Below are 17882 nucleotides of genomic sequence, written 5' to 3'. Positions count from 1 at the left end.
AAGTGACTCTTCATCTTTTTTTATAAGCACCCTTTAAGTTTTGAAAAGCTGCAGTGAGGTCTACCCAGAGCCTTCTCTTCTCCAGGCTGAACATGCCCAGCTCTCTCAGCCTTTCTCCATAGGAGAGGTGCTCCAGCCCCTTGATCATCTTCGTGGCCTTCCTCCTCTGGACTCACCCTAACAGCCCCACATCCTTCTTGTGCTGGGGGCTCCAGACCTGGATGCAGGACTCCCACGTGGGGCTTCACAAGGGCAGAGCAGAGGGGCACAGTCACCTCCCTCGACCTGCTGCCCACCCCTCTGTTGATGCAGCCCAGGATGCAGTTCACCTTCTGGGCTGCGGGTGTGTTCTGCTGGCTTGTATTGAGATTTTTGTCTGCCAGAACTCCTAAAACCTTCTCTCTGGGTCCGGTTTCAGTGAGTTCTTCCCCCAGTCTGCACTCATGTCTGGGATTTCCCCCACCCAGGTGCAGCACCTTGCATTTGGACTTGTTGAACCTCATTGGGTTCACATGGGCCCACTTCTCCAGCCTGTCCAGGTCCGTTTGGATGCCATCCCTGGTGTATCAGCTGCATACATCCTCCTGGTGTATCAGCTGCACCAATCAGCTTGGTGTCATCTGCAAACTTGCTGTGAGGGTGCACTCGATCCTTCTGTCTGTCTTTGATAAAGTTATTAAACAACACCGGTCCCAGGACAGATCCCCGAGGGACACCACTCGTCACCTGCCTCCACCTGGACACAGAGCCATTGACCACAGCTCTCTGGCTGTGTCCATCCAGCCAATTCCTTGTCTGCCGTTTGGTCCCTAGACTGTCAGTGCTGTTATGGATACTCTAGATCTCTTAGAAATAATAATGTCTATACAATGTGTGTTGATGAGAACGGGGGAGAGGGAATGACACTCCTAATCTAGAATTTGCATTAAATCTCTGAGGTGCATTCTTATGCACAAAAGCCAGTATGAGTCTTCTGGAAATTTCAGACTTCTTAATTTTCATATAACAAAGAGCTCTGTATGCATTTTCTGGGGAGCATCTGTCCGTTTCCCTTAGAAATTGTGAACAGTTTTGTGATAGTAAGGTTGATGCAACTGAATTAGCTCTATTTTGCATATTGAACTATTGGATGTTTGTTTAACTTCTGTGAAACCACTTAGGCTTACCTTCAATAAGATGTTTGTCTCATCACTGAAAATATGAATCATTTCATCTTTTCACAGAATACTCTAATTTTCAGTGTTGAAGTGAGTATCTACAGTGTGGATAATGTCATCTCACTTGTACCTGTTTTGTTTTTCAGTGTTTTCTCAAGGGCTGAAAAAATCATCCCTGGAGCTTTATGGCTTAATCTGCTATGGGGAATTAAGGAAAAAGATCGGGGGATGTAAGTATGAATTTCCTCTGATGACGGAAAATTATTTTTACATGGTAGAATCAGAAGTGTTGTGTTATTAAGAGTTTGTGTTCATTGTATTCTATGGCAGTAGTCTGTGTAGTAGTAGTATTTTTCATTAAGTGTATTTTTAAAGACGTTCTTAGTCAACTGCACGAGTCCCCTTTTTCTTTGACAGATTTCTTTAGCTTTTGGTATCTGTGGAATGCAGTGCACAGGTGACAGGTAAATGTATGTGCAGTTTAGGTTATCCGTCTGTTTTATTATTGAAAACTGTTTGCACTCATGAGTATTTCTGCCTATACAGTAAAAATCTGGGATGGTACCGTCCTCCAAGTCAGTATCTAAATCATTAAATAACAACGAACACTGAAGATGAAAAAGCATTACAAATCATAATCAGAAATAATAACCTTACTGGCTAACCAGAATGCATTCTGACCTTGTCCATCCCAGAGGCTGGTTTTGTCCATAAGGACGAGTGTAGATGGATGAGTATATGCCTTAACCTCTGCTCCCCTGGCTTCTGGAAGCTGATCAGTTGCGTTAGCGAGGTCCCTGATATCAGGCTTAGTATTACATTGGCATGATCTTTATGGCTTCCAGACTAGAGGGAGCTCTGATGTGACCAGCTTGGAGAACGGGCAAAGCAAAAAGCATTGTATGCTCCAGTCCCTTCATGTATACCGTATTTTTTTCATTTGTCCCAAAGTTTTTTGTAGAGTTGGTGTTAGATCAAAGTACTACATTTCACTTGATTTGTGAGAGGTGGAAAGTCATCAAAATAACTTTATTTCTTTGTAAACTCAAGCTAGTTGCAAAGTGGAAAAAAATTGAGAAAGTCGTGGACGTGTACAGCTCCTGAAGCAATTGTGATACTTTTGCAGAATTTTTTTTGCTGGGCTATTTTCTCACGTGGGTTTTCATTGTACTGCATCATGAACTAGGCTATTTTCAACGTTCACACTGACTTTATTCTGTTTGTTCAAAGATCTCCACTATGTTAATTCATCTTGGAGAAGCAATTTTGAGCTGTTAGTAACAAGATGGTCAGAAGCAAGATAGATTGCGTTGCCAGTATAAATTAGTATTAGTGGTTCTTCCCTTTTTCCACATCTTGCGTTAAAAGAATCAGCAGACCCTCCTTGGCTCTGACTGGGAGTGAGGTTTTACACAGTCACCATGGCAATGCGTGCATACCCTGTGCTTCTGTCTTTTTATAACTTTGGTACTCAGTTAAACGTTTTACCCACTTGAAAAATTGTAGTCTCTTCAAGACCAAATGGACCTGAGCGGCAAGCCTCTACACCTAGCTTATGAGAGGTCTTTTCTACAGCTGGTGAAAGTAGTTTCTTTCTCCTTTTTTTGTGGTTTTCACCTAGTACTGTTTTCCCAGAAATAGGGATGCCTTACGTAGAGCTACGGAGAATTAAAAGCATGTCAGGAATGATTTCAGTATTGCCAGAGGGAGGTTAATTGTTCAGTAAATAGGTTTGGGCATAACACAGAGAATAGAAATAAAGTTATTTTAAAATGTTAAGTATAGTGCATAGAAGAAAGGTGTAGGTTATACGTGCATTTTATTATTTTTATTTACTTTCTTTTTATTGCATCCAGAGCTGTGAAGGCTCAGTGCTCTTTCATTATGCTGTGGTGCCTTAGCAACAGAGATTGAGCAGGCAGATGAGGAAGCTTTTCTTTTAACACTTCAGTGTCAGAGTAACGCACAGCAACCTGGGTGAAACGCTGAAACAGGTTGCCCAGAGAAGTTGTGGATGCCCCATCCCTGGAGGCGTTCAAGAGCAAGTTAGATGAGGCCCTGAGCAACCTGATCTCGTGGGTGGCATCCCTGCCCACGGAAGGGGATTGGAACTGGATGGTCTTTGAGGTCCCTTCCAACCATAGCCATTCTATGAATCTATGTCTGTAGCACCTAAACGACGGTCACTTAATCCTTGAGTAAAATGTAATTTTCATGGCAAGGCAAGGACTGTGTAAAGCTTGTATATTATGAAAATAGAGTAATAACGGTCATGACTATATCACTTCAAATTCTAATTTACTATTTTATCCCTTTTCGTGTAAAGGTATGGATGACAAAAATGCAGCTAAACTCAATGAGCTCATTCAGGCTGGGTAAGTAATAAGTTATTCCTGAAACTCATAAAACTGGATTGTTCATCAGCTTAATTGTTGAATTCATCATCCAGAGTCTAGGGTACTATTTTTACTTTTTTGGAGCTGGAGTTTGACATTTGATATTCTTAGTTTTTGTATGTTTTTTTTCTCTCCCTTTTTCCATGAAGCCATTAATTAGTAAGAAAGGATAGGTGAGTTTTAAGAAATTCATTAAAAGATAATTCTTTACAGAAGTTATGGCATTACAAATACCTTGATTAAGTATAGGGAATATAGTTCATCTCCAAAAGTTTTGCCAACAGTGCTCCTGAATCCTGACTTTCAGACATGCAACAGCACTTCCAGTGTGCTGTAGGCCACAGCCCTCTAGGCACTTCTGCATCTACTTTATTTGAGGATGAGTAGTCTCTTTCACTTCAAGAATGAATTACGGGCAGTGGGGGTTCCTTTTTGATGACAATATAGTTTTAGAATACAGAACTGGTTAGAAGTTGCCATACTAGACAAAATGAGGGAACTATCTGATATTTGGACTTTTTTTTTTTAAAGTAGTCTTGCTTTTATAGTCTGTGGATTCTACAGTGAAATATCTTTCAACAGCTGTCATTCCGGAGTGTGATCATTAAACTTAATTTCTTCCAAATTGTAGCTGCTCAGCAGACATTGGTTTGTCCTAAACATGTCTTCAGAAGAGATTTGAAAACAGCATCGTTTTGTCTATTACATATCCCTTTTTATTATTGGCATTTGTCCTTCTAGGATACATTATTGTAGGAAATTATTAATGGAGTAAACTTTACTGTAAACCATAGGAGAGAGCTGCTGACTTTTTGACTTTACCTTACGTAAAATGGCTACTTGGTGTTGCACCTTCATTGCTCACAAATTGAGTTCCCAAGTGAGTGCCTTACAGTTATTAGCCTTCGTTCTCCCGAGAGCTGCACTCTGTACAGTGTGCTGTTGTGTTGCAGGTCTTGAATGTCATTGTTTTTGAAATCACTTGTTCATTCTTTTGTTAATTACAAAGTTTGAAATTAGAACAGAAATTTTCATTTAGTTTGGGCTTTGTACAATTAAGAAAATCTTACCAGTAAATTTTTTCATATAATGAAATAATATTTTAAACAAATTGCTTAAATTGGAATTATCCATTAAAATGGCCTAGGCCGAGCCTTCTTTCCCTAAGAAGTTAACTTGTTGTACACGTAGAGTTCAGGATATAGGCAGTCATTTTGGTCCCTCTTTGTTGTACTGGGGAGCTTTTCTAGTACTGTGTCATCCAAATAGACTAAACCATAGTAAAGGAGACTTTTAGCAAGCTATAGTATTCATCTAGCACTTGACATTTTTAAGGCCTTAGTTACTCAAATTGCTAATGAGGGCTAATAATTTTTATGCAGTCTAAGTGTTCTATAAAATCCAGTCTTGTAACAAACCATTTTGAAAGTCAGAGTCCTTCCAGTTGAAAATATAAATACTAGTCATCTTCTATCCAAAATGTAGTGTTTATAAATTCTAACATTCTTGGGCAGTTCAGAAACACTTGCTCTTGCATAGGCTTTTTCTCCACAACGTGGAAGACGCATCTTTGCTTCCTTTATTCTCCTGCATCTCTTACCCTAGTTGTTGGGAAACTTTGTTGTTCGTACCGGAATAAACTGTGCAAGGAAACATGCTCACATTTTCATCCTCATTAGCACCGGCATGCCTGCGCTATCTGGGTTAATTCCCTACATGTGCAGGGCAGCCCTGTTTCTCCTCAAGCAAACAAATTGCATGTAACCCATTATATAAAACTTCTTCCTTCCATCTTGCTCGGTGGCATTTGAATTCTGTGACCACTCTGTCTATTTGTAAGCAGTTCTTTTTTTCTTTTTTTTTTTTTTTCAGTTCCTAGCATTTTTTTTTTTCAAGTCTGATACTCCTTCCCTCCAAGTACAATGCAGTTTGTACAGTTTGTCACTATGGAAGTGGTTGTTTAGAGATTAAGTAGGGAATGTGAACATGCGATAACCTCCCGAAGCAGGTAAACATCAGCGTAATTTGATTGGTAAGAAAGATCAAGAGAAGCTAAAACTGTGAGGATCTATCTGGCAGTTTGTTTGCAGGATGAGTCTAGACCCTGGAATTACTGACTTTAATTCAGTGTTTATATTTCTTGTGTTACACATCAACTCTGGCTTTCTGTAATAATTGTGTGGTGTATGATAAGCAAATGACTGAGATGCTTATAGCAAAACCATGTTGAAAATATTCCTAGTTAAGCTTATAACCACAGTCACAGGTAGTAAAGAGCGCTTGAAAATTTAATCAACTGGTTATTTAATATAATGGCAGAATCTTTGTGTGAAATGTCCTTTTTTGGTTAATGAAGCTAAGGCTATTCAATGCTGTGCTTCTGTGTCTTCAAAACTTCAACAGTTTGTAAGATCAGGCTAGTGGATAGCCTTTAGTTTGGTTGTAGCTGCATGAATCAGCGATATTTCAGAAAATAGATCAAAGTTTAGATATTTGTAAGTCCAAGGGGAATGTAAGAATTGTTCTGTCAGCTTTTGTAACTGATCTGAGTAGTTCAGCATGCTCAGGACAACACTGGCCCACACAAGTTGCTTAAAGAAGTTTTCAAAAACACTAAGTTGGGCAACTGTGAAAAAAAACTTGGTTAGAAACTATGGAGAATCTGACCAGTCTTTGTTACTAGTTTTTTATGACAGTAATGATATGTATCTGGGTTGTGTGATTAGAATATGTAACAAGAAACAAAGCTTTGGGGCAGTGTGTAAGAACTGCTCAGGAACCCATTTCAATAGATTTAGAGTAAAGGTTTCTGTTTCACTTCGAGGAGTGAAAAATTTTTATTTAGCTTAGTTTTTGCAACATTTCTTACATTTGATTAAAAAAAAAAAGTAGACAAAATATTTATATTTTGGATATCTTTGTAAACTTGTGGGATTTGTGGATGAGTGTTTAAAAAAAAAGAAACAATTAAAGAAATACTATAGATAAGCATCTGTTAAAGCACCATGCCACTGGAAGACCCTTTAAAAACTTCAAACTGTTTTTCTGTTTTGTTTGTTTTGTTTTTGTTTTTTTATAATGAATGGAATGTAAGTATGTTATAATGTTAGGAATGTAAAGAGGAGACTAAAGCAAAACCAGTTGTCGTTTATGAAGAAGCTGTATCTGAGGGTATTCTCCAACCAAAGTAACGTAATTCTGGTCTGCTGTATATAATAACAATCCCTCCCTTAGCACGCATACCAGGACACAGTGTTCTGTGGAAGTCTGGCAGAGGAGGGTTACAAGAGGAGTATTTCTATGGAGAAAAGTAAGGTGATAAAAAAAAGATTGAATGCCCTTGTGAATCTGCACTATAAATCCTTAAATGTATTTGTTCATTTCTATGGAGATGATTGTATTTGACTGTGTGTCACTGATAGATACATATTCCCAAACTTTTGTTAATGGTGCCTGTAAATACTTCTCTTTCAATATATCCAGGGCTACAACTGTTCGTTACAAAGGCAGAAACCTTCGTATCAAAGCTCCAATGTGCAGGGCTTTGAAGAAACTCTGTGATCCAGATGGTAAGTAAAAGATGCTGAAACTTGAAAGAGTTTTAACAGATGGCTGGAAGAATATGAGAGTAAGCCTGTTTTGATGTGTGCATCACTGGCAGGGGAATTTGTGCTATTTTGCATTTGTATTGGGCACAAATACGTCCCTATTGTTTTACATAATCCCGTTAGTTTGTATAATCCCACTAACTTTCAGATCCACCGAGCTCTTTAAGTCTTAGTGTATAATGCTAGTGAAATTACAGAGGAAGCAGCTACACCAGACAAGATCACTACTGCTTTGCCAGGTTTCCATTCACTATATTCCAAAATTAGTCTTCCTCCTGTGGCAGTAAATAAAGAGCAGTATGTTGTTCAGCACTGAGCATTTAAATTTTTTTTTAACCTTCTCCAGTTCAGCTGTGTGACTTCTCTTTTTCTCCGCCCCTCAATAAGTAGTATCAGTGCAGTTTAAAGATCTGAAATATTTTACTGTTGTACTTGTTCGGAGTTTCCAGCGACCTGATTTTGACAGTTCTTGCTCAGCTGGGGGCTCTAGTACTACTGCAATGGCTGAGGGAGGAAAAAAAACAACAACAAATTGCAACAGGAGTTAATCTAAGGAAGCAAGTTCCCTCCATTGCTGCAGCTGAGTTGCCTAAGTCATCTGTAGATGGTGCTGATACCTGTGATTGTTTTTTTTTTTTTGTCCTCCATGTAATTGAGCATATAGCATTCTGCCTGAATTTTCCTTGCTTTGACCTTTGTGCTTTACCTCCCTTCAGGCATTAGTGATGAAGAGGACCAGAAGCCAGTACGTCTTCCTCTCAAGGTTCCTGTAGAGTTGCAGCCACGAAATAATCATGCATGGGCTCGAGTGCAGAGTCTCGCCCAGAATCCACGACTTAGGTAATGAAGAGCTGATTTTAGTGCTCAGTATAGAACAGTGAAATACAGGGACAGTGCTCTAGCATCTTGCTCTCCCTTCAGGATTCTCTGTGAGATTTAGGCAGTACATAGTTGATGATGCAGTTTGCCTAAATGTACTTAGTCTGAAGCCTTTGTACAACCAGAGCACATGATTTGTGTAGATAGTGAGATGTCGAACTTGATATTTAGTTTACCATTATTCTTTATACCTTTTGATTTGAGTAATGATAGGAGATACTAGAGTTGGAAATGAATATACTTTGTGCCATTTGCACCCAGGTGTCAGAGTGGAAGTAGAACGGAGATACGCAGCATTAGCGCTACTGAAGTTTGTATTGAACATACCACGAGACAGAGGCCCAGGGAAGGGAAGTAAAACAGTGGTTGGAGGTGCCTTCTCTCCTTTTAGGCAAGGAGTCTAAATATGTCAAATGCAACAGAGTGGTAGCAAGAAGGAAGATATTTAACTTCCCCCTGCAAAATGTAGTTGGTGCTGTTGTTCCAGTGTCATCAATGATTTTTCCCTTTAGTACTTGTGGCTGGTCCAAAACTCAGGGCAGAAAACAACCAGGCCTCTGTGATGCTGATTTCTCTTTCAAATGGAACATTTCAGTATAGTGACCAAATACCATGCAGAGAAGAGAATGAAGGTTTGCAGTGTAATGTTTACTTTGCCAAATGCTTTCAGAGCAAAAAAGTAAATGTATTTTGTCCTCCTTTTTGTATATTTCGTTTGATGGCTTTATGCCTTGCTTGCACTACTGCAGGTTAGCGAAATCTTGCCATCTTTTCCCATCTTTTTCTTGCATCTGGAGAAACTAGTATCTTGAGTCACAGCCGTCAGATTTATATGATCGGCTTTCAGATCTTTCACAGTTGTGAGTTACATTTTAATGTTGCCATTTTTTTTGCCAGTGTTTTTTTGTTGTGTTGTTTTTTTTTCTTACAATTTGGGAGTGGTAGCTGTGCTCCCTGTGCCATGTTACAGAATACCAGTTTCTTCCCTTAATTCCCATTCTAGCACTGGGGAGGATCTGATTTGAATTTCTGCTGACATTTTTATCCGTTCCACTGCTTTTATCTTGCATACAGGATGATTGTGGAGTTGCATCGGAAGGTCTCCAGCCTCATTGAGTTCCTGAAGCAGAAGTGGGCTCTCCATGAAGTACGCATTGTATCCTTTTCTTGTTGCGTCTCTGTTCTGTGCTCTGTCCTGGAAGCAATTTCATTCCCATTCTAAGTTCATCTTTACATCAGAAATGTGAGTCTACCTAACAAATTTACCAGTTCGTGCTTTAATAATAACAGAGGTCAGCATCTCAGCATCACTAATGTGAAGGAGTCTTTTGTGGAAAATCTTGCAGGATTTCACTTTTACCTCAGCTCTTCTCTGCTGGGGTCCTCTGAAAAACTAGTTAGTAATAAATGAAGCTCCCTGCTTTTATTTCATTACCTTAAAAAGTGGGCGCGGTCTGTTTCAGCACAGATGGGTGGCTGCATTGTAGAAGCCTGGATAATAACTGTCGATTTGCAATTTCAGCAAAGAAATTGGGGATGGATCTTTCCACTTGCTGTATGCAGTTTCAACAAATGAACATTTAAGCTTCTTCTTTAGGTAGCTGCTGCTGCCTGTTAAGTTTTTATATGCTGTCTGAGCCACAGAACTCGTTACAGAGATATCCCTACCTCTGAACTTTGGTCCAAGGAGTAGAAGCAGACATGAGAATAGCTGTGAGATAACAGCCATTTATTTTCCTGTTGACTGGTATGCTCTATCCTGTTCTTAGTCCTCTAATTCAGGCTTCTTTTTTTAATTTGTGAGCCTGGAAGAAGTTTCACATAGCACTTGAAGTTTGAAAGATGCCAAAATATGTAAAATGAAGGCTGATGCGCAGAAAGGGGAGACTGTTTTACTATGCAATGACTTTTTTTTTCCTATTGCAATGCCATTTGAAGCAGAGACTAGTAAATTTTCTTCTGGACTGTAGGTTTAGTTTGTGCTTGTGTTTTCAATATAGTCCTTATCAACACAGAAAGACTAATTTCTGATCAGAGCCTTTATATCTATGCTGAATAGAGAACATACCCTTGATCAGCTACTAACTTACTTGCAAAACAGGCTGTCAAATACTTGTTATGAGGGGACAGATGGTGGTTGTAGTCTTTAACGCATCTTTTTTAGCGTAAAACACTAGAGGAACGGCAGCTTCAAGACTCCAGAGACTCAGAATCAAGAGGTAGCTTCTCAGAGGAGAAAGTGATGCTCCATCTCTTTCCAGGAGAGAATTGTACACTCACTCCACTGCCTGGGGTAGCCAGAGTGGTTCACTCCAAGGCTTTCTGCACAGTGCATTGGCAGGAAACTGGCAAATGCAAACAGAACACAAAAGACTCTCACTTACTGCCCCCTGCACAAATCCTAGGTATACAGAGTGGTCAGGGAACAGCTAGGGGACAACTAAAATACACGCGGGGAACAGAAGGTAAGAGCGTTGGAAGGGCAGAGAGCACTACAGAATCAAGCAGAACCTCTCATCCCACAGCTGAGGTTCCTGCAGGCACTGAAGATGGCTCCCCAGAGTCTGGTCTGGCAGAAGGAACAGCCTCAAATCTTGGCATCACTAACTCTCTCAACAAACCACTTTCTGGACTTCAAGATCCAGGAGGGAACCATGAGAAGCTGAGCTCAGTGGCCTTCTGTGTGGAAGGCAGGGAGGCCTTGGCTGGTGACCAAGCAACTGTACCAGCATCGTGCAGCACAGCTTGTGCTTGCAGTAAGATCCCTGATGTCGAGGAGCTCTCTCTGCTCGATCCATTCCCACGGTACATGAAGTCCTGTCAGGACCTGATTGTCCCAGAGAAATGTTCTTGCACAGACAAACCGCATGGGAAAGACTCTGCTCCAGCAGCTGGTGATACTTCTCCTGTGGCTTTTCCAAGTGGGAGGAGCACAGAGACATCTGAGTCCTGTTCACAGCTACTGAGAGGTGGTGTGGCTTCACCCAGCAGTGGCCCAGCCAGATACGAAGCTCAGGCTAGCCACAGCCAGGGTCAGCAGCTTGATGCTTGTACCAAGGAGATAACAGATGCAGTAACGGAGGATTCTCAAGAGAAGCTGAGCTCCTCGTTTCCACCTCCACCTCAGGGACAATCTAATACAAAGTCTCTCAAGGATGACCCAAGCCGGCTCTCTCAACAAGTTAGAGAAGAAGGATGGAGTCTACGAACTTCCGAGAGCCTTACGCTGGCTGAAGTCTACCTCATGATGGGCAAACCGAACAAGTTGCAGCTGGAATATGACTGGTTGGCTGTCTTGGAGCCAGAAACCCAGGATGCTAGGGAGCAAACATCTGAATCAAGTGCTGTTCCTGCATGTACCACCTTTCACAAGCAGAGACTTCTAAACTGCCTTTTAAAACTCATCTCTACTGAAGTCAATCCCAAACCAGTAAGTAGCTCTTTATGCTCCGTATGCTAAACTCTTACTTGATCTGGGGAATAATTCCTCTTGCTGTTGTTTTCATAGTAAATCAATGTAAATAAAAAATAGGAGTTTCCTATGTTTAAAAAGAAAATCAAAACAGATTGCTACAGAGTAGACTTTTCCTCAGTGTGCTGCACCTGCTTTTCTAAAATGCCTTTTAGTTTCTTGTTTGGCATGAGTCACAGTCTCAGCAGTATTACAGTGAGCTCAAAAGGTCAGACGTGAACTTCGGTAGGTGCTTTCTCTTCTCTCTCATGTTAGTACTCCAAACAAAAACCATGATATGAGGTAGTTTTTATTTGCAAGTGTTTTCCTATCACTTCAGCGTACTTTGTCTTAATCAAAGCAGAGTCATACACCTGAAAAAGATTGGCATTACTTTAGATATACATCATAACATATATTCCAATAAAAAGAAGTAACCTTTTGCTTCATTTGTCAAATATCACTTTATATACTCTGTATTTCAGAAAAAGAGATACACTTCTCGTGGCAGTGAATGTCATGAGTGACACACACGTTCGAGGGAAAAGGGTGGTATTTACTGCCTAACTGAAAGTGCTGTAGACTTTTTTGAAAGTTTCATCTCTTAAATCCTCTGTTTCATCAAATAATGATACAAACCATCATATTTTTGCCACAGGGTACTTCAACAGAGAAAGGATTGCTTGTCTTGATCCCTACAATTTTCTCAAGATAATATGTAACAAAGCCAAAATGGTCAGCTGTTCTGGGGTTCATTCTTTTAAATGAATATTACAAGCATAAAACTAACTGTAGCAAATTGCATAGCAGTCAAGCTTAGGTGATAATTTTATGCCTGTGGTTGCACATAGATTCTTTAAAAAGGGAGCATTTTCTAGAAAACCATATAAACAACAATGAAATAACTGGATAGGCCTGGAAAATCAGTAAAGCACCTTGCCATGTGCTTCTGTTTTAATTCTTGAGTTACAGTATGAAATATGAAAGGGAATGTGAAAAACTTTAAAAGCTATTCGTCTTTATTCAATTAGAATTAACAGCAAAATATTTTTGTCCAGGTGTATTTCCATCCAGAAGAGGTCTCTGGTTTATTAGAGTTTAGGACAATTTCTACTAAATTAAAAGCAACCAATCTTTTGTTACTGTGACAAATCTTCATCTTTACCTCTGTCTTTTTTTTTTTTCCCTGGGGTGGTGCAGCACAATGTAAGAAGCTTGTTGGGTGTTAATGTGGTTGTAACATAAATTAATGGTATTGAACCAATGGTATTTAACACTGCTAAATGCTCACTGGAGGAATTTCAGCCTTCCACCACAGACGTACAGAGGTATTGGTTAGAGTACTATTTGACGTACTAAAACACCGTTAATGTTTCCTAAGTAGAATGAGTTTAACCGCATTTGTGTTGTAACAATACACAATATTAATTTAATGTACTCACATTTTTAGACCCCTGAGATGAGCTCTGTTGCCACATCACCGATAAAGCCTACTCAAGAGGAGCAGTCACTGACTCCTCCAGGGAAGGTGATTGCCATCAGCACCAGAAGTCCAGGCTGCACACGGAATCAGTCTGCCCTTCGCAACAACAAGACTTTTTCTCCTGGTGCTGCTTCCAGCTCCTCAGGTGAATGCTCGTAAAAATATATTTCAAGAGATCAGACCATTAATGCCTCATACGTGATGAATGCATTCCAATAACGTAACACTGGGAGAATGAGGATTCTACTGTTATGAACTTAATTGCTTAAGAACACTGGTACATGTTAATTTGCTTTAGGGTTGTCTAAATTCAGTATTTCTTTGAATCTTGGAAAGCAATACGTGTCAATAATACCGTTTACAATCCAGAAAATCTCTCACAACTCAGTCTTACATTCCCTCACAGTCTTAGGTCCCAAGTCTGTCTAGGTACAACCTGCATTTTCATTTTTTGTCTTTTTTTTTTTTTTTTAAATAAAGATAAGTTGATTTGGCCTTCTCAGTAGAAGATAAAGAAAACAGATTGTCTTCTACAGAAGAACTGAAAGCATTGACAAACTGTTAGCTTTACAAGCTAAAAGGCACAAAGCTAGCAGGAGAGAAAAAACAACAAGTGTTAAAAAGAGTCATACAAAGAGATTTAGAAAAGAGTGGAACAACAACTGTGATGGAACATAATCTGTGATACTTACCTATAAGATATCATTACATAACTTTAGTTCATCCCATTGCAGACTTTTAAGAAAATAGCTTGCGTATGAACTAACTCCTAGTCAGGCAGGAGAGACAAATGTATTTGTTACTCTGCATTTAGTTGCTTTTTAGATCCTTTGGCATGCTGTAATTTTAACTATCCTGTGGAAAAAAACAAGCAGTGTAGAATGGCAGGTGGCAATTCTGCTTTTTAAACAGGAGGATAATAACACCTCCTGTTTATTTATTAAGTAAGTGAAGTTTGTTCTTCAAAACTCTTGTGGAATAGCATTGTGTATAACCATCTCTGTGTTAGGATGGCCCAAGCTTGTGCTGTGTTGTTTTCCTGCCCAGGGAGGAAGCAGGCATTGCTGAGAATCATTGCCCACTTTGCCTCTTCCGCTTCTGGGTGAGTTGGATGACTGTTGCCTCCTCACTGTTATCTCCATGGCAAGCATGGGTGTAATACTGAGTGTGAAAATAGTCATTTTTGTCTGTTGTAATGAAGCCCAGTATTGTAACTAAAGCAGGCACGTCTGTGGAAGAGAGGTACACTTCATAGTTATCTCATAATGACATATCAGCAATAGTGTTTTTCATTCTAACTGGATGCCTGCACAGCACTGAAATAATACGGTGTGGTTTTGTTTGTTTTGAAGTTAAATGTAAAAGAAGTTTTACTCAGGCCAGGTATCGTTATTTAATGTGACACATGTATTTCTAAGACCACTCCGTCTTTTGAAAAGTATTTTTGGTAAATGATCCCTGCTTTTTCACTTCTCTGTCATCAGAATCATTTTACTGAGGTTGCACTTTGAATTACCACATTAAGGGTGGGGGATGGAGGAGAGGTCTAAATAAAAAATACTTATTGTAGAATGAATCTATTTTTGTATTATCTCACCCTACAAAAGGAGTGGATCAGGTAGATAAATAGTTTACAGAGCAGAAGGACCTTCAAGCGTTTCTACAAACTGAACAGATAAGCTGGTTAACAAAGCTGATATTGGGGTTCAAAATTGTGTGCTTAGATTCTATTTCCTTTAGTAGTGTAAAGTTGCATTTAAGCCCCTTCATCCAAAGATTTCAAAGCAAGTGAATGTTTGCACTGTCCTTGTGAAGCCTGTAAATATTGCCAGTTTACAGGTGGGAAAACTGAAGTGTTGAGAGTTCCATGATTTGTTTGAGGTCGCAAACAGTGGCAGAACCAGAATACCTAAGTCTCAGCTCTCCATCTGATCCTTCAGTTAGTAAATAGCTGCTTTCTTCTTGTTTTCACTTAATTTAAATTGCTGCTGAAATCTTCTAGGTTTGAGAAACCTCCCTAGACCTCTCTTGGTGGCTAATCCTTCAAGTTCTGGAAACACTGACGCTGATGGTGGACTCTTCGCGGTTCCTACAACTCTACCGCCCAACAGCCGCCATGGGAAACTCTTCTTGCCTAGTAAAGAAGCAGAGCTGACCTTCCGGCAGCACTTAGACACAATCAGTGTAAGTGAGATCGGTAAATGAAAAAAGTAGCATACTGTGCCTGCGCTGGCTTGCAGTAGGATTAGAGGTTTTTTGTTTCATCAGAAAACATGTGCTTCCTTATGAAGCAGTGCTTCTGGTGATGCTTAAGCATAACTGTATCAGCTGAGCTTAGTCAGATTTTGATTACATGATTATGCTTTGAAGTGTCATCACCTCTTCAGACCTGAATGCCATCACACAACCTGGTGAAACTGCTTCACTCTCTAATTTGCTCCAGTAAAATATATTTGCCAGGCTTGGCAAAACTGATACCCTTCTTCTTGTGCAACTGATTTTAATACAACCTCATTGCTCTATTTGATTGAAATACTTATTTTTATACATACAATCTCAGTAACAGCTTCATGTCAGGCTACAGTAGTTAAGTAGTGAAATGGCTTTTTTGGGGGAAAAAGTTCTGTCCCCATAAAACAAGAAAAATAATACATTCCTAGTGGAAAATGTTACTACTCTAGCAGAAGTTCTGGGATATGAATCTGAAGTGTTAACTTTTGGGTTAAGAAAATGGGGTTTTCATATTCCATGAGGCTTTTCTTTTACTGGACTGTGTGTTTGAGGAGCTTTCAGTTAAATTATACGTATGTTAGTGTTATACATCAAAATCAAGTGAGATGTATTTAACTTAAAGGTAGTTTAAAGAAAAATATTACACAGTTTGAAACAAATCAGTATATTAATTAATAGTTACAGTTTTATTGAAAACGGGTTTGAGGATATAATTTATTCTGCATCTGCCTGCTTAAGATACTTCCTAATGGATTTCCTGTTCTTCTCCAGATGCAGTCAGACTTCTTCTTGCCAAAGCCAAGGAAGTTACGGAACAGACACTTGCGGAAGCCGTTAGTAGTACAGGTCAGAATAATTTGGAAGTGCAAAATGCCTGTTTTGTTCCTGAACAGATAACAGTAAGGTTAAAATGATTTGAGCTAAACTGAAATAGAAACCTGAACTTCCCTCATACATGCATTGGAAAAGTAAAGCTAAATATCTGAAGGAAACAGCTTTTAAGTCTATGTTGTAATGAGCCATACTATATTCTCTGTATGAGGAATATCAACAGTAATAGTCTAGTGTGTGAGGTAGTTTGGGAAAGAATAAAAAAGAGCCTTATCTGAAAGCAGGTACTGCTGTTTGGGCCTGCTGGCACAAGCTGCATGTTCATGTTCCTGATCTGTCATTGTTAGAGCTGTCAGTGCTACTGCAACAAGATCTCCCTTTAGATGTTTTTTCCACCTTTCTACTCAGTAATGACTGTGAAACTGGGATGGGTATAAATACTGCAGTGAAATAAAACAAAATCTTCTTGAAAGAACGCTGATTTACAGGGGAAAAAATGTAATTTTCAAGGAGATCTATGGGAGAATTAGCCTATTGTCATGGATCTTAAGAGTTTGGCAAGCATTAAGCCCACTTAGTCTGCTTTTATAATCCTAGCAAAAAGATTTTTGGCACTGTGAAACCACAGACTTGTTCTAGGGACTTGTGGCAGGTGGAGAACATAGTTTAGAAAGAGAATAATGGAAACCTGTTTGGCACAGAGGAAGTTACCAAGCGTCGATATGCACTTTGGTCTCTTCTGCGCTGTATAAGAGTAGGAGACCTAGAAATTACATAGAGGTTATTTCTGGTAGTGAAAGACTCTGGTCTGTGCAATTCCATTTGTTTTTAAGCCTCAGGAATACATACAACTGCCTGTTTAACTCTGATCAGCAGATGAGTTTGTACATAGTCTAGTCCTTAAGATCACTTCTATAATTTCTTTAGAGATTATTACTGAGAGAAAATTGTTGCAAGAATAATCAGAAAGGAATTCAGTTTTAATTCACATTTGTCTGAGAATTATCCATGTGGAAATTCTCTTTTATGGTAGTTTACAGAGGAAACATGATTCCTAGATTCCTATCTCTAGCTTCGTTTTCAAGATTGCACAGACTTTACTGCCATGTCTGTTGGATGATAGTCACCCCGTATAAATACTCTGCTCCTTATTCTGGAAGGTATCATGAACTTTTATGCCTTAGAAGATCAGCTTTACCCTCTGGTCTCTGCTTGAATATGTTTTGATTTATTGTTTTTCCTGTCACATAGAGAACTCTGCTCCCCAGGCCATCTGGAAATCCATCCCAACATGTCTGTTCCTTTTCTATCCTGTCCAACTCTTCTATTACAGGTGAGTTCCACATATCTTCTGTTACTTTCATGCTGTCATGAGGTGGACTTGAAAGTGTCTCTTTATGCTGCATAAAGGAATAACTTATAAGTTATATAATAAGAGGAAAATATCCTTTCAAAACCACAAAGTCATTTATCAAATGATTGAGTCACTTCCTACAAGATGACAGAATCGTTGTCCTGGATCACTGTTAAGCAAGTCATGGTTACAATAGAATTATTTTTCTTCCATGTCCCATCACTGAAAATGGGGAAGAGTGAGGAGGTCTGTACAAGGAGACAGTTTGGAATAAATTACTAAGATAAGAATTTTTTTTTCTACAGGATGTAATAATTTGTTTAGATTTTGTAATAAACCTTTCCTAGTACTTGGGATACTGTTTAAATTTCATACAGTATAAGCAATATACTGCCCATTTGTCCTTTCCTGCTGTTACACTACTCTTGAGAACAATGTCTCAAGATAATGTCTCATCTTGGCTTGAATCTCTCAAAATCAACACTAGAGCT

The 17882-nt window shown here is 39.3% G+C and overlaps 1 protein-coding gene across 4 annotated transcripts in view; it reads left to right on the top strand.

The window, feature by feature from the left end:
* Nucleotides 1-17882, top strand: part of CRAMP1 (cramped chromatin regulator homolog 1) — a 44430-nt gene that overhangs the window by 15467 nt on the left and 11081 nt on the right. For all 4 annotated transcript variants that reach the window (XM_040574426.1, XM_040574427.1, XM_040574425.1 and 1 more), the window contains exons 5-14: nt 1304-1387; nt 3484-3532; nt 7037-7122; nt 7878-8001; nt 9115-9196; nt 10205-11470; nt 12942-13119; nt 14977-15158; nt 15978-16052; nt 17289-17370. In XM_040574426.1, coding sequence (XP_040430360.1) covers nt 1304-1387; nt 3484-3532; nt 7037-7122; nt 7878-8001; nt 9115-9196; nt 10205-11470; nt 12942-13119; nt 14977-15158; nt 15978-16052; nt 17289-17370 — 2208 coding nt within the window. The remainder of the gene's footprint in view (nt 1-1303; nt 1388-3483; nt 3533-7036; nt 7123-7877; nt 8002-9114; nt 9197-10204; nt 11471-12941; nt 13120-14976; nt 15159-15977; nt 16053-17288; nt 17371-17882) is intronic.

The sequence above is a fragment of the Cygnus olor genome, chromosome 15 (assembly GCF_009769625.2).
Source record: "Cygnus olor isolate bCygOlo1 chromosome 15, bCygOlo1.pri.v2, whole genome shotgun sequence".
In the NCBI taxonomy this organism is placed as follows: domain Eukaryota; kingdom Metazoa; phylum Chordata; class Aves; order Anseriformes; family Anatidae; genus Cygnus; species Cygnus olor.
The sequence above is the reverse complement of the archived record's forward strand: the minus strand, read 5'-3'. Positions and strand labels throughout refer to the sequence as shown.